Here is a 23975-nt window from a genome sequence, read left to right on the forward strand (position 1 = left end):
ACGCATTTGTTTAGCCATAATGTGCCGCAAGGGAAACCGGGCGGTAAAAAATAAAATACATGTCAGTTAAGTTTTGGATTTCGAACGTCTCGAAGTACGAGGTACGCCGTAGTGGATTACTGTAGCGAAAAATAACAGCGCAACTACGTAACATGCAGTGAAAGAATCACAGTAACGAAGCGCAATATTTGAGCGTTTAGCTGTGGTATACTTTCACTCTCTTTTTCGTATGCAGCCATGTACCAACGAGCCCACGTAAACATAATACTGCTGTGGTGGAGGTCTCCGGAACAATTTTGATTACCAGGAGTTGTTTAATGTCCACCAAAGTACACGGCTGTTTTTGAATACCATCCCCATCTGAATGCGGCCTCCACGCGGCCGGTCATCTTACCCGCCACCTCAGAGGCAAAATGTCGTAGCCATTGAACGAGATGGGTCTGTAACTTGTAAAGACCGTGTAAAAAAGTTATAAGAGCTCTTCATAACGATTCAACGTGCCAAGCACGTCATCAAATGTGACGCGACCGACATAGTATATGTGCATGATTAAGCATTTGTCGAAAAGGCCTACAGGGGGAAATATATTTCCGCCCTTCTGCCTCAGGCACAGTCAAAGAATCATTCATGGCATCCACGAGCGATTCCTTGGTCATCATGAACGAAGTGCATAAGAAGCTACGTTTAGTAAAGTTTAACGATTGATGCTGAAAATTCTGGCCTGTGCAATATATATATGGTGATGGACGATGCCACTGTAGCGGGCGCTACTATCGGCTGCAGCGCCGGTGAACAAGAAATTTAAGACAGGCCCGAGCACAGAACACGGGCTAGTCGGTGGCTAAGAACAAGCGGCGCTTGTACGCCGGGCCACTCCGCCGTTGGCGCTTTCGTAATAAATGTGGCCACGGTCGCGTTCAGTGGCGACCTCCACATATTGGTGACCCGGACGTGGACCACCAAGGCAACCGCACCCTGGGTCCACAGATAGTCGCGTGCTAGCTGTAGTTTTTATGGACCGTGAGCTGTTTTCTGCTACTGGTTCACCGATCGTGAGAACAGGGGCTTGTACGATGAGGAGGGATGTGGTTATGAAGAAAATACTATATCTAGACCATCAGTATTTCATACACGCCGACTCTCCAAGATGTGCGGTAAGATCTACGAATTTGGGCTTGTTGTACGATTTTACGAATATTGAGCCCGGTTTTACGAAAAAATGAATTTGTTCGTGGAAAAGTATCGCTCTTCGGACTCTCAGCCATCCGCTAGAAGTCATCTGTTGTTGAAAGGATGCAAGAAGGCTACTTACTTCGATACATTCAAGTCTCTGCAGAATACGAAGTCGACAACAGCAATGTTGCTATAAACGTCACCATGACCTTTAGATTTGGTTGCTTGTCAGTCTTTGCTGTTTCAAGCTTGCTGCTGCTAGTGCACTCCGTCTATATTTAAATCATCGTTAACAAATTGCTTATGTATGTAAACGCCATGTGGCATGCGCTATCAGGGCAAACTTTATTGAAATGGTTGCGGTAACCGAAAGTTGCATCGCGACAGCGGACAGCGCTTTATGCGCCAATACCGCGAACACACTCATTGAGCATGTGCGTAATGACTGCGCAGGTCAACGGGTCGCGTCACCTGTCCCGTGCTGAGGAACTACCAGTGTCCCCAGTGCGGATATCCCGGAGGAGACGAAGCGCACACGCTGCGTTACTGTCCGCTGAATCGGGACCTCGTGACCCCCTCGGTGTACAAGACGCTGCGGAAGTCGAACGGACAATTCCGCAGGCGCCCGCGCGGCGCTGAGCCACGACGCCGTGGTTCCGATGGCACGCCGGGAGCCTCGGTTTCTGGCCGAAGCGTCCATTTGTACAAGCCACAGGAGCCACAAATCTGCGCTATGATTTGGCAAATGCGACAAAGCTTTCATATCGAGAAGTAATGTGTCGGCCAGCAGGGGCGTTGAATTTCAACGCTGGCGAGTGGCCAGCGACGATGCGAGTAAGTGGCACACAGGGAGTCAGGCGTTTTAAATTTTTTCATGTATAGCTTTTTGAGAGCGTTATTTCCATATAGTTTGATGCGCCATTTGACGCCGTTAAGCAGGCTTCAGGATAAAAGTACTGTCCATAAATGCGGGCCTACTACAGCACTGACCGCCGCACTGTCTGGGCGCTTTGTGCGGTGAAGCGTGACAGATCTACGTTGCTGACAAGTGGTGGTTTTCAGTGTAGGGTCGACGGAAAGGAGCGAAGTGGTCACACATGAATGTGCAATGGCGGCATGCCATCTATGGATTAAACGACGTTACAGTGTAGTCTGCCGTTACGTTGTGAAAGCAGTAGTAATAGTCATTATTAGGTGTGGGTTTTGCTCGTGCCCCCCGCTTGAGGTGTCAGAGAAATCGTAGCTTCTTTGCCTCAATCCACGCCGCCACTTTGACAAACGAGGCCCAGAACCGGAGGTAGTGGCATTGCATGAAGTCACGGTGAAATTTCACGTAATCAGCAGCAGTGCCACAGCGGGAACGAATGCTTCAGTTACATAGTGTCCCTATATAGTAAGTGGTGCTTTAGTTATCGTTAACTATTACAGGCCCGTGTAGTACGACTATATGGATTCGCGTGTATTTGTCACTTGCATCCGATATCACAGGAAAAGGAGCGATGCAAGTCATCAACTGTGACGTCATGTTATAACGCTATTGAACTCAAGGAATGCGTTCGACAGCATCGCGCATTATTACGTGGAAAATTGCTCAGTCGCAAGTTGAAAGAAAGCGGCTCCGTTGTTTGTCTTGAAATGAACTATTTATAGATTGTGGGTTTAATCATGCGCATGATACATGGCCATAATATGCAAGTGTTGTTGCGCGGTTTGCTTTCTTTACAAGGTGTACGCACATTAAATGGCCGGCTCAGTAACTCGGCAGTTTTTGTCTCTTGTTCTCTTTCCTTCAGCACTTCGGAAAAGCAAGCTGTGTGACTGTGCGCTGGACTCATCAACATCGAGTTAAAAATTATGGGGTTTTACGTTCCAAAACCACCATCTGATTATGAGGCACGCCGTAGTGGAAGACTCCGGATTAAGTTGGACAACTTGGGGGTTCTTTAAGCGTGCACCTAAATCTAAGCACGCGGGTGTTTTCGGCATTTCGCCCCCCATGGAAATGCGGCCGCCGTGGCCGGGATTCGATCCCGCGACCTCGGGCTTAGCAGCCCAACATCAACATCGAGTCCACTCTGGAACAACGCTAGCCCTCTTTCCCCAGCGATGTCTAAGTACGCCTGTCTTGCATCTTCCCGCGTAAGTGTCCCTGCTAATTTATTTACCTCAACCCGCCACGGTAGCGCAGTGACTAAGGCGTCCCACTGCAGAGCTCAACTGAACAAGCTCGCTCAACTGAACAAACCCGCGACCTTGAGCAGAGCTCAAGGTCGCGGGCTTGATCGCGGTCGCGGCGGCCACATTTTGATAGAGGTAATATGCCAAAGTCTATGTGTAATCAGGTCTTTAGGTGCACGTTAATGAACTCTAGGTATTCAAAATTAATCCCGAGTCCCCACTACGGCATTCCTCAAAATCAGGTCATGGTATTGGCACGCAAATACTTTTAATTTATTAGGTTTTTTTCTTTCTTTATCTCATCAGATCACTTAAGTCTCGGTCATATTATCGGCAGTATTTTTCGTGGCTTGTTTTCTTATTAGCTTGTGCAGCACTATGCCAGCGTGACATGCCTTCGTTGTAATAGAGAGTGTAAGTTACAAAAAATAGCCCGGACTACCTACCCGAAAATTGCCGATTGAGCGTTAGAATGTCATCCCTGTAGCCTACATGTCAAGATGGACTAAGGCGACAGCCACATTAAGCGTATTTGTGGGCCGTGGAACGTAGTTGTAATATGAGCCGAAATTCAGACGCGAACAATTCCAAAGCTACTACAATGCGTTGGTCCGTTTCCAGGTTCTCCTGAATTTTTATCTGTCTCTTCATTCAGACTTCAGAAAGCAGACTTGGAACTCCTCCATCCTTAGAAACGGGCTACAAGGCGATTACGGGTCACATTTTCATACAGTTGGGCATAAAAGGCGTTATGGTCTGTTATTTCCTGTTCGCGTATAAGTTTATTCTGGTGGTACACAAAAAAAAAAAAAAAAAAAAAAATGCGGATTCACCAAGTGCCGGGTCCCCTGGTTTTGTGATCGCTAGTATTTGCTTTTCGTAAGTCTAAACAACGCTGTAATACGCAGTACACAAAAGCGAAAAGGAGCAGATGACACAGTTGATGGCTTCAGGGTACTTTTGGCTGCTTTAACATACTCTAAAGCGAAAAAAAAAAAGAAAAACCAGCGAAAAACCAAGACGCAGCACCAGAAGGGCACACACACAGTCACCGGAAGCATGAGCGCGAACTGCTTGAAGCGTTTTAGATCAAAAAGAACGAGTGGGTTTGCATAAGCGACCCTTCCGTTCTTATCACAGAGAAAGAGTGGCGGATTTTATTGGGGTTCGTGTGAATTCTTTAATGTGCCTGATTGGTGTCCTTCTGCACGTGCGCAGGAAAAGCGGCGTATAAAAGTACATTGGGTCTTCAAATAAATCAGCATTAAGTCCGGTGACTGTGCGTCGTGCCGCCTTTCTGGTCCTGCGTCTTGGTTTTCGCAGTTTTTCTTTTTCGCTTTAGAACACGAACCAACTAGCCCAGCAATTCACGCTTTTAGCATACTCTGACGCCCAAGGTGCAGCTACCGCAACCATGAAGGCGCATATATAGCCCGGCGCAACTCGGGCGCGCGCCAGGCGCGGTTACGTTCGTTACGCTACGCTGGCGAAAAGTGAACACTTCACAGTCTGGCGTCATGGCGCAAGCGACATGACCGGCGTTTTTCGGCTGCTTTGACGCGGCCGGCGTGAGAACCCGTGTCTCACGCCGGAGCCGCTAGACCGGAGAGCCTGGCAGGCCGTCACGGTGCTAGCCTACAGATCGGATATGCTGAAGAGAGTGGGCCAGGGGCAGAGTTTGTTAAAACCCCTCTATATAAAAGGTAGCGTCACTCTCCTCCTCCGCCTTCCCTCCTCCTCGTTTCTCCTCTTTCGCGCTCCCTCCTCGACCGCGGCGCCGCCTACACCGCTTGAGCGTAGCAGACGACCTTTCGTAGAGTGAATGCACGCTTAGCAAGGCGGTGCGCTTTGAGCGTTTGTGTTTGCTTTCTAGCTTCGAGTAACTTCGTGTACAGCATAGAATTTCTGTAAGGAGGGTTATACAAATTCAGTGACGGCAGGTTTTTTTTTTCTTCCTGTTTTGAAAACTATTTAGGTACCTGAACGAGCGCCAATGCCGTACCATGACTCCGAATGTATCGCATGCGCTACAATTAGGTACGTAACATTTGTCAAGCGCGTGTCGCAAGATCTTGTTGCGAATTGGTGTAAACAACAAGTTTATGATCGAATGTCAATCTTGGCCTCCAGCAAAATCCGCGCCGTCCATAGCATGTGAATTTGCGGCGTGTATCAGCTGTGACGTAAAAAGTCTGGCAGAGGGCACAAACAACCGCTGCTCTGAAGGTTCGATAGGGCATTACAAGCTACAAAGCCGCCAACATACGTGCTTTCCAATCTTCTAAGCACGCGCGAAGGTTCCCGTGCCCCCGAATGCAAGCCTGTAGGCGTACAAAACGATTAAGCGCGCCGAATACACGTCCAAATACACCAAAGTACACGTACTCGCAACTTACCTCGCATAGTCGTGTGGAGGGTGTTGGTCTGAAGTTATTCCTGCCAATTCGATGAATCCATGTCTTTCTTCTTAACCCGTCGCGCAGTAGCGCACCCAGGATCTCTGCCAGGGGGGGGGGAGGGGGGTTGACAGTTTGCCAATACCATCTAATTAGCACTAATTTCGGTTTCTTCACGGGAAATTGTCAAGAAAATGCGCTTTTTGCGAGTGTGCAGACGATTGCGCGTCTTACATCTTAGTTGCAGTACTTAAATACGTAAGGAAAGAAAAGGGGTTAAACAAAAGGGGGGGTTAAGTTGGCCTCAGGGGGGGGGGGGGGGTTTACAAACCCCGAACCCCCCCCCCCATCGGTGCGGCACTGCCGTCGCGCATACCGGACGGTATCTAGAAGAGTCACTTGCCTTTGCTGCAAGTATTTTGTCATCCGAAGGCGCAGCAAGTCATGGTTACGGAAAATGCCGTGAAGTGACGTCGCACTTGCCACAAAACTTAGCTCAACGCATTCTCAAATTGGAACACGGAAGAGCAACGGTACCAACGTGCGCTCCTCGCCAGTCGGTAGACGCTTATCAGGCGAAAATGGCGATGGAGCGTGATCGTGAAGAAACGCAGCCAGCGCCCGGCGGCGCGACAGCCCACGTGATGCCATTAGGCCAATACCGACGCGGCCTCGGACAGGGCATGCGAGGAGGCGGCGGCATTCTTCAAAGCGTGACGCTACTTTTTACATTGAGGGGTTTTAGAGTTTGTGCTTTCGCCAAGCGTAAAAACTCGCTCTCTCGCCGTATTTTGTGCGCATGCGCTGCGGTCGCCTTTCAACATATACTGGCCGAAACGGGCGCTTGTGTGTGCGGTTGTCGCAATCTGGCGTGGTGATAGAACCATAGTGAACTGAGCCTTTTAGGCGACTACCACAACAAGAGCCGGACGTTACGCATCTCCCATGGTACCATGTGCTTGAAGCTTGTTTGATGTAGGCAAGCATGACGTAGCAGTTCCAAACCGACAGTCCGCGCTGTGAGTGAGCCGAACGGTGTGTTACACATTGCACATCCGCTCTGACTTGCAACTCGTCGCTGTTTGGCGTAAGCAACTGTAGATAGAAACAGGGCCATACGTATATGATGACACGTTAGATACCACTGTTCATACACATGCGTATTTGCAACAGTATCGACTTGCGAGCCGGCGCCTGTGTCTTCTTTTTCAGCTCTTGTGTCATATTTAGTAGCGCTGTTTAGCCCTTCAGCATGCTCGAGCTAGTCTGGCTTGACATGATCATGGTTCAGTGGACGTTTGTTCTATAATAGGTGCACGTCGTAGACCATCTGAAAACGTATCGGCTTTGGCTCTGTGTGTACTGTTTGCCGCATGTGTCGAGTCGGCACAAGATGACACCGTGACAAGTCGGTCAGTCCCAAGCTTCCGATATTGTCTACCTGATTCCCGCATCGGTCGAGAATTAAGATGCCTTGTAGGAGTTGCGCCTTGCCTCGCGATTCCTGGCCAGAGGATGGTGCTATGGACTTACGGTGCAGTGCGCTTGTATTTGAGGTCAAGGCCAAAGGAAAACCATGGTTTTCAATTGCTGTCACGCGTAAGGCGCGAAGACCAGAAGAAAGCAAGAAATGGCCCCTTTCGCCCTGGTATGTGGACGCTCGTTTTCTTCGTTTCCTCTAACAACAAACTTACCGTGATTGGTAGGGTTCGACAGATTGCCTATACGGCAACGTAGGGTAGCATAAAGAATAGAAGGTCGGGCCGGTGCCGTCGTTATGTTGAACTGTCGTTATGTATGCCATTATGTTGAGCGATTGTATGGGGGTCTAGAAAACTAGCGGAAACGCATGCCACTTTCATCTTTTAGTCACCGAGTGCTCTTAGAAATTGAAATATCGGCAGACTAGCGTGACGTCATCTCTCAGAACTTTGAGGCCTCGAACTTTTAACTAGACGTTGCGCCGCGGGAGTAGAGACGCCTGCTTCGGCGGTGCAACGCTTCCTTGATATTTCATGCCGACTTCATAATGACATTATACCGACTAGCTCAATGGTCATTGTTTCTATGGAGCTACTACAGGTAGAGCTAAGCAGTGGTTATAAAACGGCATGTAAATTTCTACTGTTATGTCTTTTAATCACGGCGTGTGAATTCCAGTTCAGTAATCACCTTCGCGCCTTTAGTGTTAACAAAGCTCTACTGCAGATAAATCCGCAATTGAAGAAATGAGAACTTTTTAGATCAAATGTTCCGGCTAACCAAGAATCACACTGACGTTTGCAACTTGCTCTTTGGTCCTTGTTCTTGAAGGTAAAAAATAGTATGATATCGAGGGAGATAACGAATAACAAGGCGACACCGTGGCGTCGAAACAAAATATTTTTTAATAATATCAGTGAATAGGTACACGGCCTTTTACAGCTCCAGCGAACGTTGACAACAAACATGTAACGTGAACCGTTAACTACAGATGTATCATCCAACTTTGGCTACCTATTGCATATGAATGGTAAACACGACCGCAAGTGGCGGTAATGCCGCCTTCTGGTAGAGAAGGGTATAAGTATTTCACGATGAAGTATTTTTGATCGCCTCCCGTCAGTGTCCTTGTCAGGTCTTGTCTCTCGCTCGCGTGGGATGCGTCGACCATCCCAGGAACCAGCCCGTTTCTCACATGTCAGGAGCGCAGCCCGACACTGACGTACACGTATGCACCTACATAGATGGTCGTGAGGGGGATAAACAGAACGGAACCAAATACACATCGGCAAAACTTTGGCATGAGTAGTGTTCCCACCTTCGGCCTTGTTATCTTTTCGCTGTCGTCGTCGATCTGCGCGGCTGTAGTAGCCCGCGGCGAGCGCTACCCCCCCAACGTGCGGCGGAACAGCCGCGATTGTGGCATCGTAAGCGGTCGGCGTTTCACGCCTTGGAGCAAAACACGAGCATCGCGAGGCGCTGCGGCTATCCCATCATAGGTAAGACGCGCACGCATTTGTAGTTCTTCTTCATGGCGCACCAGCAGAACTGCAGCCCGAACGTCAGCAGGGCTTTGTGGGTCGAACCCGAATCTCGAACCGGGGATCTGGGTCTGGAAGCCTCGAGACCTTTACAAGGGTCAGTTAGAGGGTGTGGTTGCCAGCGACGCTTGCAGTGACTTAAGCGTGTGTTGGGATACGCGCGTTAACACTCGCCCGTGGAAACGTGAAAGGGTGGGTATATGCTTCGGCTTGGGCAAGGAAAGCAAGTGCCTTACGAGCACATTGGGTGCATTAGGTGTAGTACACCACGTACCCCCGTTGCGCGGCGGCTTCTTAGTCCACGAAGTGAAAGATTAAATTGGCGCTCCCTTGAATGTAAGATGAAGCCGCAAAGGAAACCTCTACGGTTTCTTCGGAAAGACCGCTTCGCTAATGAATGTCTGTGGTACATTCGAGTGAATGACAAGTTTCTCTTTCATGAATCAGCCTCTACCCTGCGGAGTTCTGCAGCAGGACGCATTCGGCTTTGGATCCACACGTCCCATAATTTCTTTTACCTGAGCGCTGTCACAAACTCCACGCAGTCATTATGGGCTACACTCGTGTTCCTTTAATTTTGTGTTCGTTTCAGTGGTTATTGCTAGTTCATACTGAGGTTTGTAGATCATGTGCTCATTCATCGGCCTTTCTCTCTGGGAAGGCTTGTTTTTAGTAATGCGCAGCTTTGTCATCTTTGCGTCGTGTACGCCTGCGTCTAGCTCCGCCCCTTTTCTCGTGTTGCAGAAGCTAAGCTGCCTGAGTGTTAACCCTGCTTCTTTACAGCTACTTCCCATCCACACTTTCTCTCACTTTTCTACAGTTCGCCATCTCCCAGTGTAGGGTAGGAAACCGGACTCTGGCCCCAATAACGTAACTATGTTCTCCCATTCGTTCTATTTTATTCTACGTTCATGTACTAGGTTTCTGTGTGCTGTTCTTGAAGAAACGTCCCTCCCTCGCTTTTTCCGTTTTTGCGGGATCAATGTTTTCATCTTCGGAATGTCAAAGCCGTAGTGCTAGCCTATCCACCCGGTTTCTTTCTTCCCTCGGCATCTGTTTGGCGCCATGTGGCTGCCTTCATTTATACGTCGTCTCTAACCATTTGTGGAATGTCTCATTCACACGTCTACTGCGACGCAAATAGCGCGCCTTCTCTCACTATCCTTGGTATTGCGGTAATAATGAAACCCTTAGCGCTGAAAGTGATAGTGGTCTTTGAAAACGTGGCAGACTGCGTGTAACGACAGTTGCACTGGTATTTCCTAAATTAATGCACTTTGAGGCATCGCAGAGTCCCCGCACACACTTCAGTAAAAAGCCTTCGCAGCAACCGGGACGGTAAACGCATAGCTCGCCGCAGTTACGGTAATGACGTCATCGCGTAACTGCTGGAAGTAAGAATGGTTCTCTTTAGGATTCGTCTTCCGACGCTCACAACAGTGATACAGTCGAAAAGGCAGTGCTGGTATGATAATGGTGGTAAAGTGTTGTTGATGACTTAAAGAATGAGTACTTGTGTTCTATAGTCACAGTGAAGTTGACAGAGTGGCTACTAAGTTATTGAGCGTGTTTACATCCTATAGCTTTATGAACTGTTGAGAAAGACCACCTTGCCTTTTTTACGAGTGTTTTCATGTTGAATAATGACGAATATGCAAATGTTCAAATCGTATTTGACACAATGGTTCTGCTTCCGAGCATCAGAAGTGAAGGCGATAGCTGCACTTGACAACTAGCTGCGAATATCCGCAGAGAAATTCGCGCGAAATCGTAAGACGTACATTCTCCACTTGGCTCACGTGACCTCTGTCGGTTGTGGTTGAGAACTATTGGAGACTAATGGCTGGTTATTCAGAGGGCTAATACATCGGACGCCTACCTCGAGTTGTTACTTCATTTAAACAGTAGACAAGTGTGTACGCATCTCTGGGCTACTCTTATTCTGACGACGACTTATTCGACCGTATCGCACTTGCTCTTGCAAACCGCTTGTAGTGCGCGCGAGTATTAACGTCATTGCCGCTTCTGCAGCGAGCTATTAGCGCATTATTGCGGTCTCTAGTACGACACAAACAACACACTCTGAACGCTTACTGTCTGGAACCACTGCACTAGCAATGTTAAGCTCTTCTGAAGCTGTCGCATGTCCATAACGTCGCCTCTTTCTTCGGTGTTACATTCACGCTCAATATGCAACTGTACATTTCGGTTCGCCCAAGCGTATATGTATAGATATCTCTCTGCTCTGTATCCTTTGCTCTTTTTCTTACCAAATCGCTCCCGAGAAAAACAAACATTAGTATGCGACAGACGAGGTGCGCGCGCGCAGATCCAAGGTATAGCGCGTAAGAGAAATCTGGCGTGGCAACGGTCGCATAATGTGGAGGAAAAGTCGCGTTCTTTACTGAAAGGTGCGATTGAACGATGGTTTCCGTCCCTAACTTAATTGATGGTGGCTATTTCTATGAAGAGAGGAGGATAGCGTCTGACAGAGTGCATGGGTGCGTTCCGATTCGTCTCTGCTGGCCCAGGAAATGTTGCGTCACGGGCTACCGATTAGGCGGGGCGCAGTGTTACGGATTAACATTGATGGCCTAAAGAAATAAGGACTTTGCTTGTTCATACGTGCACTCGGCTTGTAACGCAGTTCCATTTAAACATAACTTTTTTTTTTCGCGTGATGAATAGTCGTCTGCTAGTCCATATCGATGTCCGTAATAATGTTCAAGATAGCCCGCTATCGCAGTAAAAGGAATGGGCCAGTTTGTGCTAGCCTTAGAATAAAAGGAAGGGCTCAGACACCGCATTCCCGACGACGGTGCCCCTACAGATCAGGCGTTGGGGGTTATTGGTCATATGACGTCACGACGTCTCGAATTTGGTCCCAAACGTCTCCCGTAGGTTCTGTCTGTTTGGGGCACAACGTGATAATGGCCAAGCCTTCATCTTGCCAGTAGTCCTCGAACTTGGCGGCCCAGATGACGTCAGTGTAGGTCAGAGGCACCCTATGTGCATGGGGAATGAGCGGGAATAGTCACCTGCACGCCCCTGCGGAGTGCGTGGAATAATAATAATAATAAATACTCTAGGAAGGGTGAGGGAGAGAGGCCACCGTCAACTGCTTTTTCCCCCAACTTCCAATGGCGCTGGATCGCACGACCGACGAACTGCTTATAATTACAAAAGAATAGATATGCCTGTTTCGCTACTGACACAAGCGGCCTTTATTTATGACGGAAAACAAAGGAAGCTCAGTAAAGAAAGAAAGTGGCCTTGTCTAGACGTCGATAAAGACGAGTGTGTTCAGGAGAACGCATCACTGCAGGCTAGACTTATCTAGAGAACTCCTCACAGCGCCGACCAATGGCTGCTAAAAGAGCATCGGCCTGACTCGGAGCTTTCATGGCGTGGCACAAAAACTGCCGAGTGAGAGAGCACAATGCCGCATTTCCGACGCTCAAGCCGAGCCGTGTTTCCTTTTTGATAGCTCGACGAGGTATTGAACGAGATTTAGCGCCCCATTCGGCGCCGTTTCTAGCACGTTCAGCCAGGCCGGCAGAATCGGAACGCACCCTTGGTGTACGAGTCTGTTGTGAAGTGCGTGTGACGGCGGACGCGCTGTGGGCCGTTGGCGCGATGCTCCCCTTCGCTGTTGTGTGTAGTTTGTCCTCGTTCTGCGCATCGTTCAGAGGTACGTGTAGTGCGTTCCCCCCCTTCCGGGGCCCGCCACCATCTCGAGACGTGCCGCGGTGGCTGCCGGGAACGAATGCGAAGAGAGTGCGCCGGCCGTTGCGCGTTGCTGGTTTTCTGTGGTCCTAGAGGTTTTGGCACGCTCCCTTGGTCCCCTTGCCTGCGATTAGAGAACGAAGAAATGAGAGTCGTTGTTGATCGAAACGCACGCCTGGCTGGACAAATGATGGCAGATAAGTTTTAGATGGAAGGCGTGCTGTTGTGCAGGCCGGTTCATAGATTCAGCAAACTTTTAAACTGCGCGAACAAGACACGACGTGAACAGTGACGCAGGCGCAAAGCTCTGCAAATTCATTCCAACTGGATACGTCTTGGAAACTCATCGGCTACAATTCGTAAATTGCTATGTGCCGTAAAGTAATTAATTAGGAAGTCAATTAGTACATATAGTTTTAATTAGTTGAATATGTTGACATCTCGTGCAAGTAATGTCCGTCTCTGAATAATCCAGATCAAGGACTAGTATTGTTATCTGCAACAGGTTTTTCTTAAAAAAATTCAGAACTTAAATAAATTACTCCATTTCCCGCTAAAGGGAACCATGTGTGGATGCGAAGCAGCGGGGAGATGGTTAGCTTGAGCGGGAGATGGTTTCGCGGCAGCGGCCCGAACGCTCATCGCGGCACTGCACAGGAGAGAGAATAAGGCGCGCACGCTCCGTCATTTTCATACAGCGGAACTACCGTGGCGCCCTCAGCGGAGTATGCAGCTGTCGCACCACCTGTCGTGCGCGCCGCTCCGGATTCCTAGAGGAGGAGGAGAGAAAGGGGGGAGCATAGGAGAGGAGAGAGAGGGGGAGAGGACGCGCATGCGATGTGGGGGTGTGGGACGCCGCGGGAGGGACGGACAAAGCCTCCGGCAAGAAATGCTTCGCATTTAAAAAATGATCGTCCCCGTCCCTGTTGTTCGCCTGTATGTACCTGCGTCTCGTTGTTTCGTGTCGGCGTCCTAGGACCTCCGGGACGGGGTGACGGGCGTCGAGGGAGCGGCTGCGTCGTCGAACTGCAGGGGCCGGCCGATGCCCGAGACGCTCGTGACAGACGGTCCGTCGGGCACGGGCCCGCCCTCGCCGCTGGCCGTCGAGTCCTCGGGCGTCTTGGAGACCTCGGTGGTCTCTTGCTCGTGCGCCGCAGAGTGCGCCGCGTGCGCGTGCTTGTGCTTGTGGTGGAAGGGCTGCAGCGAGAACCGCCGGTGCGTCACCTTGCGGCCACCGCGGCGCTTCGAGATGTGCGGGTTGTCCTTGCGCATCGTCTTGTTCCGCAGCACTTGCAGTTGGGTGTACACGCGCCGAAGCTCAGCCTGCGCGCGCCAGCAGAGAGGGAACCGAGCGTCGTCTTAATGATGAAGAAGATAGCGTCCGTCGCGGATTTCACCGCGTGCTTCTACATATAGAGTGGCAAATAGAATACGTTTTGCGCGATTATATTAATGCGAAAGCATTATCTAAAGCCCCACGAAGCAGAAAAATCCGGCGTCCGGCGTTATCATCCGATGGTATCAAAACTCACGTGACCGAGTGATGACGTCACGTTCCCGGCGGTGGACCTACTCCGGTTCGCACTGCGGAATTTCACGGTGAACAACCGCGGCATCGGACGAACGCCACGTCCCACACCCAAAAACCGACCTGGCCCACTCCCAAAATTCAATTAAGGTAGATTAAGGGGGATGAAGGTAGATTAAGGTTGGTATAAATTAGAGCAAGGTGGAGTTTTAAGGCGATAACTTGGACAAGTCCGCATGCCTTCGCATTCAAATCACGTAAGGATACTTCGGTGACTGTCAACATTTCGATTCTTTCGGTTGTAAGGCGCTTTCATAGCAAGCCCCTCGGTTACTGCAATGTTCGCTGCCAGCCCGTAGGGGGCGGGGCGTGTGTTAAAATGAACAGCGGTAGCCAAAGCAACAGCGGAAGAAAAGCGGAGGCCGAAACGCCACTTTTCTTCCCCTTCGTTTAAACGCCGTATAGCGACATTCATGATTACACGGTCGTTTAACTGTGACCACAGGGCCTAAGAACAAACAGCCTATAACGCGAGGTTAGATTGGACCCGCAAAGTACCTTCAAGAAGTGCCCTTTCATGCGACCCCATCACATAAGCCAAAGCTGAAAGATAATACGTTAAAGTCGTTTCTCTTAGACTCTACAAGCGCGTCAAGGCCCTGTAGAGTTGACAGCTGGGCATGATTGCGCAGCATGCATGATTCAAAGGCGAATTGTCAGCATCTTGCTAATGCCCAGTCGCGATGCTGCTGTCTTGGATTCTCTCTGCGCACTCCGTGTATACCGTTATCAGTGCCTCATGACGAACCATTTGATCGACACTTACTGTCATCTTTTTTATTGCGACAGCAATTATATGGGCACTTCAAGCGAATTTTAGCCGGTAGTGTCGGAATCGCCGTGGGGTTCCGTATATATTTAGGTATATGTAGGCTATATGCCATGCACTGGTGTATGACATGCGGTATATGCGGGTGATATTGCCACACAATTATGTCGTTAAAGTTGCTCACACCAGGTCTTACATTCTTGACAAATTTATTTCTTTCGAATTTTAACAATGGCAGCCCACAAACAAATGTCACGAAACAGAACACTGACAGCGCATGCTTTTATTCTTAAATCTTCTCTGACCTAAATATTAAAAGTGCGAAACAATATGGAGCTCAAACCTGAAAATGATGCAATTTTATTGGCGTGGCTGCGCACTACCCACGGGATCGGCCCAGGAAAGAGGTTTTAAACGTACGCGATACGGAAAGGTGGTAAAGTCGCTAAGAAAGACGTTGTCTTTAATAAAGATTAACGAAATTGTCCGATGGCAGGATTCAAACAGACGACCCCTGGCATAACAGCTCGCTCTTGCTTAGTCAGCTTACGTTTACTTCAGTTCATGCTGCTACTACAGCTACGTTTAATGTATTCTAACACGTTGCTATCGCATTCATTGCTTCGCCCTTATGGCGAAACTGTGATATTTTTTCTGCTTCTGCCTTCGTTCTGTGTCGCTTTGCGCAGCAACGCATATTGAAAACAGGGGTCATAAAGAAGCATGTGTCGTCTGTAACCTTATTGCTCTTCGAACTTGTCTTTCCGGCTGTTGTGCCATCACTGTGAATCATATACCAACTCGCCCAGCGATCTAGTTAGCCTCACGATTAGGAGAGAAAAAGCGGTCCATGCAGATAGTTGCTGCTTTCCAGACTTACCCTTATGTCTTCCGGATCCATGTCTGCCAGGTTTATGTCTGCAATGTCCACCTCTCCGTTGGAAAGAACGGCTTCGTGGAGTTTCAGATTCTCTGGATGCGGATCCGGAATTTCATACGATGAAAAATGACGACTGCGATGCTCTGTTGCCAAGTTTGGAGGCCGATGGTGGTACCATAACTGCGACGACAACAGGAGGGGGAATGGCAGGCTCATTTACCAACAGCTCAGTGCGTCTTTGCGAGCGATAGAACTGCGGTTATTAGTGGTGTATAAAGATTCACCGTTTTGGTCACAAAACAAGCACGCTCACGGCACCTGCATCAACCGCTAATGTTCAGGGATGCAAAATTTAGCCTTATTGACGGCCTTTGCGGGATGCATCTCTCGCTGGGCCATATCGCACGGTTGGCTCCTGTTTTAAATGCGTACGATACTGTGCGTTCTAGGCAATTGCCGATGTTGCAATTGATGTTCATCCAATCAGAATAGCGCTCTATCGGGCGAGAATGAGAGCGTGCGCACGCAAACGAGAGAATAAACATGGGAAAAACTACGGCTTAATTCCAGGCTCATCAGCAGCGAATCGGTACCGATATTTCATAACCACATGCTTGGCACTGCTACCACAGCGCAACAGCAACGCTTTCTCCCAGATACACTATTTGCCGTAGCTGGTATCATCACGTGTTCTGAACATGTGCGTTCACCATAATGCTTGTACGCAAAGTTCGTAAGCAATCATCCTGTTTCGATACAACATATTTGTAAGTGAAAACTTTCTTTTAATAGCAGCGGGTTTGCTTACACCGTTTCAGTTCGTTTCGGCTCGAGTACGTTTTACATCCCAAACGCAATAACAAGTATAACAAGATTGCGGTTAATTTCTCGCTACGATGATTTCTCGCTGCGAACATTTCTGAAGCTCACTGCAGCCCCACACAATCCGAATTATCAATCTACCAAAGATACGTCTAAACAAACTTTCCGTTCAGTTACGTGACTGTTCAGCCGTTAACCTTCGTGTTCACAATAGCACGTAATTTAATTTGAAAACCATTTTCTCACAGTTAAGACCGCTTACCAAGCGCGATCCTAATTGTCAACTTTAGTAACTTCCTGCAGGTCTCTGAACCTTGCTTAAAGTTTCCTTTTGCCGTTGTGTAAAGTTGAGTGCTTTTATTGCGATAGCAATTATATGTACACTTCAACCGGATTTCTGCCGTCGTCGTCGCCGTCGCCGTGAGGTTCCCTATAGATAAAATCTTCGCTGCGCGCCGTATGCCCGAGCGGAAGCGTGCGGGGACGCGCGCTATCACGGAGAGCGAACGCACTCAATCTCCCACGCGCAAGCAAGGAAGCGGCAACCCAGCGCCGTAGGGAGCGGGGGGGGGGGGGGGGGGGCGCACTTCCTCTCTGCCAACAACCGCGCTCGTCGCTCGCTCGCATCGTCGCTTATCTCCACACGGCTCTGACCTTTATGCGCCGTGCATTCGCCGCTCAGTTTCCGTTGAAGCGATAGACCGCACGTACCTCCGCCCGTTGGTGCGGTGTATGCGCTTGCTGCCAGCGTTTTGACAGTCGTTGTCTGCAGTCATTCAGTGTGATCTATTCATGTTTGTTTGTGCGCGCTCACACCACGCTTGTTCAATCAGTTAGTAATAGTCGGGCCACATTTTCCAACGCACGCTACACATGCAATGCTGCCCGGGTCGGCAGTGCAGCACTACAGGTGTGTCCCTTCGCACGCGCTGCCCACGGGAAGCGCTTCTCATCAACACCACGGTTTCACACGCGCCTTCTCGTGGTCATCGAGTGTCTCTTCATGTCGGTCTACTTACGCCGCAGCACACCTGCTTACTTAATCAGCTCATGTTTACTACAATTCATATTGCTACCAAAGCCGCTCATGTTACTTCGTATGACATTGCTGTGTTCGCATTGTTCGCATGTATCGCATTCATTGCTTCGCCCTTAGGGCGAAACTGTGACATTTTTTTTTATTTATTCTTCAGTTCCTATGCTCTCCCATTTCCTCTCCCAACTTCCCTCTTTTCACGTATTGCCGAGCGGTCGCAAGATAACGTGATGGGGAAAAACATAAAACAGAAAAATTATTCGGATCCCACGCATTGTGGGAATCGACGTAAGCGAAGCTTTCGGTGCTGTTTGCTTTAATTGGCGATAATTAGCGGTGATGTTGACGGCGAATGTTTAATTTCTTCAGCGTTTAGTACAATACCAGAGTGGTGAGTTGATGGTAAATGTTACCTTGCGTGCACCGCTGCTGTTAGTCTGCGCGTGTAGTACACAGAATATACAGCGAGAGTGTTTGCTTGAGGCGTTGTTGTGCGCCATTGTTCATAACCTCCGAGAAGCTTAGTATTGTCATTGCCTCACACGGGACATCGCATCCGGGCATAAGTGTTAAACTTTAAATGAATTATGGGTTTGTACATTCCAAAAGCACAATCGGATTATGACTACGGATTAATTTTGACCCCCTGGGGTTTTTTAAAGGGACACTAAAGGCAAATATTATTTCAACGTGGACTGTTAAAATATACCAGAAACCTCGAAACGCTTGTTTCGTGCCAAGAAAAAATTTATTTTAAGAGAAAATTGCGTCTGAAGCGTCCGCGTACCTCTAACGCAATTCAAATCGCCCGCCCGAGCGAGGAGTAGTGACGTCATGGCCATATAGTGACGTTGTGCCGCCGGTGAGTAAAACGGCGCCCGCAGACGGCGCTATGGCTTTTTTTGCGGAAAGCGCAAACGCGCGGCCAGAAACAGAGCCAGAACAGGGCCGACGGCAGTACGAAAGCGGAAGTATGGTGGCTAACCACCATAGCGGAAGGTAAAGCGCGCGCCGAATTGTGAACACGGTGATTGTCGACGCTCGTCGCAATAGACCAACTAGTTGACGACCCTGACAACGACACATTGGCTCGCGATGCTGTGCTCGATTTTAGCGATTTAAGCTCCGATGAGCGTGACATGCTGCTGAGGGCTCGCGCTGCCGGCGTCGTTGCGTACTACGACGGCAGCCTCGACACCGGCTCTTCCGAGCGCGAAAGCATCGAGGACTCCAGCAATGCGACGTCGGCCGACGAAGCTGGTCACCGTTTGGATGTGCCGTCGCGACTCTCAAGCTGCTAGCAAGTTCAAGTGCGAGTTTCGTGAGCCAGCAACACCAGCGCAGCACTACGCGATAACGAAACCTCTGAAACTCGAAAGCGCGCGAGGTGCAGAGTCGAGCGAAAACGAAAAATTTGACCGCCTGCATCGTTTTCAAGTGTAACGCCGAAAAGGTATTTTTTCTAAGAATCTAATAGAAGTAGACAAGTAGCATTTTCTTCCGTCTTATAATCCAACGAAACAATCGTTCTAATACGAGTGGTTGAGTGTATATATATATATATATATATATATATATATATATATATATATATATATATAAATTTATTTATTTTAGGAGTGCCTTCGTCATCGGGTAAGTACCGGAATGTCCCAGGGGAGTCACTTATCATGTCGTGCATTTGCCTCAATTTCTCGATTACTAAAGTTCTGTTCTCGATTATATTGACGCCTTAGACGTTCTAGAGCATTGCTCTATTCATTTAGCTTGACTTTTTATTTGACTCTAGTGTCCCTTTAACGAGCACCTAAATCTAAGTACACGAGCGTTTTTGTATTTCGTCTCTGTCGAAATGTGTCTGCCGTGGTCGGGACAGAACCCGCGTCCTCGAGCAATGCCATGGCCTCAAAGCTACCACGGCGGGCACTGAGGTGTTGGAACTGACATGCGACGCCTAGACGCTACGGTGTTTTAATGTGACTTTGAGTCGGCACGCCGTACGTCACCTGTCCGCTTGACAAATATGAATGGTGTTTATTTTTCAGAAATAGCAGAAAGGTACCGTGACTTGAACGTAAATTTATTCAGTTTGTCCGCACGCTGTCGTGTCTAGTAGTAGCATTTCCTCGCCTTCTCACGTCGCTTTTTCCCTCTCCCGCTCTCCCCACATGTACGCGATTTGCGAGCGAAGAGTGCCCAAGCTCTCTCGTTTCGTGGCTGCGTCTGTTCTACCCATTATCGGCCTGCTCTCCCTACCTCCTCTCTACCATTCTATGTACGTCCCCTCTGGACGGTGCACGTTAGTAAAAAAAATTTGCGTAGCTTGCACTGGAGGCGCAATGCTGAAGAGACAGCGGAGCTTATGAGCACCTAGCTAGCCCTAGCTTTGGGACTAGGTGAAGCACTACCAAGTCATCCCCAGCATTTTCCGGAATTCATTGATTATTGATCGATTATAGATTAGCTATCGATTGGCTATCGCAAGGTATTGGCCACGTACGCGAATTTGGGCTAGGCTAAGCACTACCAAGTCATCCCCAGCATTTTCCGGAATATATTGATTATCGATTAGCTATTGATTGGCTATCGATTGCCTATCGATGACTGACTAAGCTTAAGTAGTCCCAACCATGCTGAGCTAGACTTAGCCGGGCTCAGCTTCGCTAGTTCACAGGGGTGTGTGTGACCCTTTCTGCACTACCGCCAGGATCGGCCCACATTTTTCTGTTAACGCGCCACGGACTTACGGCCGGCTTAAACAGCTCCGCTGTTAAAAAGGTAAGCGTTGCAGTTGCTGCAATGCTTTTGCGGGGGGTAAGGATATTCACAGCAGTTAAGAGGGTATTATGGCGACGCCCACGCACCTCCAGAAGGCATTGTGCACTAGCGATGCGGTGCAAAGGTCCAAACGAGCTTCTCGCCTCGTCTTTCCTCTGTGCCACGCCCTCTGCCATGTATATGCACGCTCTTAACCAGCTTCCCACGTTGTGTTCAAGACAACTACAGCATCAGCAGCAGTAGAAAAGTCGAAGGAATAGGCAAAGATAGCTTCACTTTAATACGGGACAGCAACACTGAAGGGAGCCTAGCCAGAAAGCCCTACCCGAGAAGCGCGAGTTCGATCAACGGTGTTAGTGATAATAGAACTATTGCGCGGAATTTTGGGGTGGGTCCTCCGCGTAACTTGATTCGATCTCGCGGAACGGATTTGCATTGCATTAAGCGGGATCATTAACAGGTCGTCGGCAGAAAGGGCACTAACGCGATTCTTCACTTTATGTTTATCTTTTACTTTTATTTTTTGTAACCGGCGAGCGAACGGCCGTTTAAGGATCTCTTTAACGAAAACGAAAGTGGCCCTGCGAGATCAATTTGCCTTGCCCTAGTCGTTCCTGTGTGAGGCCGTATTTGCACGCGTGAGGGAAAGGCCTGACATGGATTGTTCGTTGTTTACCTTCTCACAGCGCGCTTGCTTTACGTGGCACTCGCTTCGATATGCTTATTTTATTTCCCCTCGTAGCCGGCGCTCAGCCGTTTTATTTCGTTTACTTTTTCCAGCTTAGCTGTGTTCATGCAGGCTAAGTATACTTAAACTAGAAGCTCTTCGCGTAACACTACGACTGAAAGGACTCTTCCTAAATAGTTCGGGACTATCTTGCGTATGCTGTCGCTGATTTGCGCGCTCTTGCTCATCGATCGCCACTACATGTGCACGTTAACGTACTTGCGCCTGCAAGGTGCAATTATTAAGCGCCTTGGTGAAGTCCCTGTGTTTTTTCCGGCGCTGGTATTGGAGCGTCATCTACCATATGGTAGATGACCGGGCGAATGGCGACCGTTGCTTCAGATGTTTCGGTGCAAATCTGTGCGTTTTCTTCCCTCTTTTTGTAAAGATATGTTTGGCAAGAGTCAGCAGACACGATCACATGAACCAGTGGAAACGCAGAGTAAAACTTGCTGTCGCAAGTAACGTTTTGCATGATTACACATCTCAGAGGCACATATGACGCACAAAAGGCTTCCTAAATTAGTGCAAACGATAATTATGACTTGCTATCGCAGGTAAGAGAACAGATCTTATAGCAGTCTTATGCTAACGCCCCCCCCCCCCCCCCCTCCCCCATCTCCCGTCAGGGTGCCGTGTCCGTGGTATTTTTTGAGCGATAGCTCTGCTACTGCAGGTGCAAAGCCCAAAACGCCTGGTTCTGTAAATCCGATGTTCGAGCTCAGCCAAGGCCAAACTGGGACTTAGCCTGCCACTACCGGCGGCTGCTGCGTACGCAGCGTGAGCGCCCATATCGTGAAAGCGATCTGAGATGTGGAAAAAGTGCGTGGTCGCGCGGGCCTCATCTTAAAAGCGATGTGCGATGTGTACAAAGTGCGCCCAGTGCTGGTATATTCGTATGCGCTGTGCTTTTGACGCTTAGTTCGCGTTGAAGCGAGACGCAACATGAAGGTCAATTCGCTCGCTGCTGCTGCCGCGTCGAGCAGCGTCTGTGTGTTGTCTTGTGGTGCAATTGCAGATGCGGCAGTTGCTGACAGCGCCCAGCAGCGTTTGTGTCCTTTCCCAAAGCAAGAAAAACCGTACTGTCGCTCGTCAAACTTGGTTTAACCGCGTTCAACCACAATTTTTTTTTGCAAATTATAACGGTAAGAAGCTGGCAGGTTCGCGGCGGTATCCTCGTCGACCTGCTCAGGAAACGTTTTGTCGACTCTGTTGAGGCAAATCTTTGTCCCGCATTGAGGCCTGGTGAGATTCGCAGAGCCGACTGTACCCTCAGGAGTGCGTGAGCGCCACAAGAATATTGGAAAATGTGCTGCTTGGAACTACCAAAGATTCCTAAACTTTCTAGTGATGTTCTTCCTGTACACGTAGGCATTGCTCCAGGGAAGTGTGTGCACTATCGTGAGAAGCTTGCCGAGAGATGATATAACAAAATACACGCGTAAGATGTTACAGCGTAGCTTGAATACGAAAGAGAAACGCAAGATCAGTTTCTTGAACTTGCTAAGGTCAGTTCGATGCCGCTTTTAGTACACAATGCGGGCCATATTTACCGATAAAAAGTGAATTAGGCGCGAGCAGATGCCAATAAAATCCTTGATGACACGGCGACCTGGTGCGGGAACTTCAAGGCCGCGGCGCCACATGCTTTTAGTTTTTGCTTCTTCTCTGCCATATCAAGTCTCTTCGCACGGTAAGAGTATTTTTTTTTGTTTTTGCTTTCTAAAAGGATAAGTTGCTGATACAAATTCAATGATTTTTGAGGATATGATCTTAGCTGACTTCACACGGTTTTCGAATATCTGGGTATCTTGTAAGCACTTACAAATTAATAAAAAAAATTATGGTTGATCGCTGTTTGCAATTGGTAGAACACGAAAGTGAAACGTCTCTTCACAGAAGCTGTCGCATGTTCGCTTCATGAACTCACGGTCCGCTGCAGCGAACGGCACACGATTTGCGGGACGGCGACCGTGTTGCATGTTTGCTTCACGCGCGACGTTCATTTGGCGAACAGAGTTGAAACGTGCCAGGCGTCTCAACGCGCTGACTTGCCCGCGAAAAATTAATAAGGGCGTTCTAAGCCGCGTGTTGGTCCATGCGTCCGTGGCGTAATGGTTTTAATATTTGGCCTCTGTACTAGAGGTCTTGGGTTCAAATCCTGCCGTCGGACACCATTAATAATGTTTACTTTCTTATTTATTACACAGTACTTCATTGAAAATGACGAGTTTACAAAGTCACGAAGCCGTTTACACTTGGTTGTTTATTCTGTGGCCGCACCGCGTTGGAGCCTCCGCTACGCTGTGACTACCGATACGCTCCCTGTCGGCGCTCCTTAGTGTCACGATGCAGTACTTCGCCTTACCGCTCCTAGATGGCGGCGCTGGAGCCGACATCACATTCACATCCGTTATATCCGTTGCCGGAAATCAGTCGTGAAATCCGGCACGAAACACTTTCGTGTTAAAAAAAAAAAGTCGGTCTTTCCGCGCCTCCAAAGGAAGATCGAGGGAATGCCAAGAGGTGGCATCAAAATAGAGCTATGAACGAGACAAGAAGAGGGAGTCAGTTGCGTAGTAGGTAGAAACGGTTGCGGGCGCAATTAACACCCATATAGTAAAATACCATGTTGCATTGTACTCCTGTAAAGGGTGCACCGCCGCATAGATATGCATGTTGAGGCAAAGCCGCCATGCGGGAAACTTGGGGAAAGGAGCGAGTTTGCTTGGGACTGATCAGTGCTCGCACGAGGCAATTAGTGGTGTCTGGAAAGCGCATAACATGCGAGAATTAGTCGCAAGGTGGGTGATATGAACGGTACGGACGTAATCAGCGCCAATATATATAGTCGAATATTATCACAATTGCACCACAGA

The 23975-nt window shown here is 48.9% G+C and overlaps 1 protein-coding gene across 1 annotated transcript in view; it reads right to left on the minus strand.

Moving 5' to 3' along the window:
* Positions 1–8116: 8116 nt before the first annotated feature.
* Positions 8117–23975, minus strand: part of LOC119456318 (probable G-protein coupled receptor 158) — a 213687-nt gene continuing 197828 nt past the window's right edge. Inside the window, exons 10-12 of the mRNA XM_037718016.2 lie at positions 15734–15913; positions 13441–13819; positions 8117–12620 (exon numbers count right to left, since the gene is read on the minus strand). Of these exons, the coding sequence (XP_037573944.1) occupies positions 13469–13819; positions 15734–15913 (531 nt within the window). The 3' untranslated portion in view covers positions 8117–12620; positions 13441–13468. The remainder of the gene's footprint in view (positions 12621–13440; positions 13820–15733; positions 15914–23975) is intronic.

This window comes from Dermacentor silvarum, chromosome 6, assembly GCF_013339745.2.
Source record: "Dermacentor silvarum isolate Dsil-2018 chromosome 6, BIME_Dsil_1.4, whole genome shotgun sequence".
Classification (NCBI taxonomy): domain Eukaryota; kingdom Metazoa; phylum Arthropoda; class Arachnida; order Ixodida; family Ixodidae; genus Dermacentor; species Dermacentor silvarum.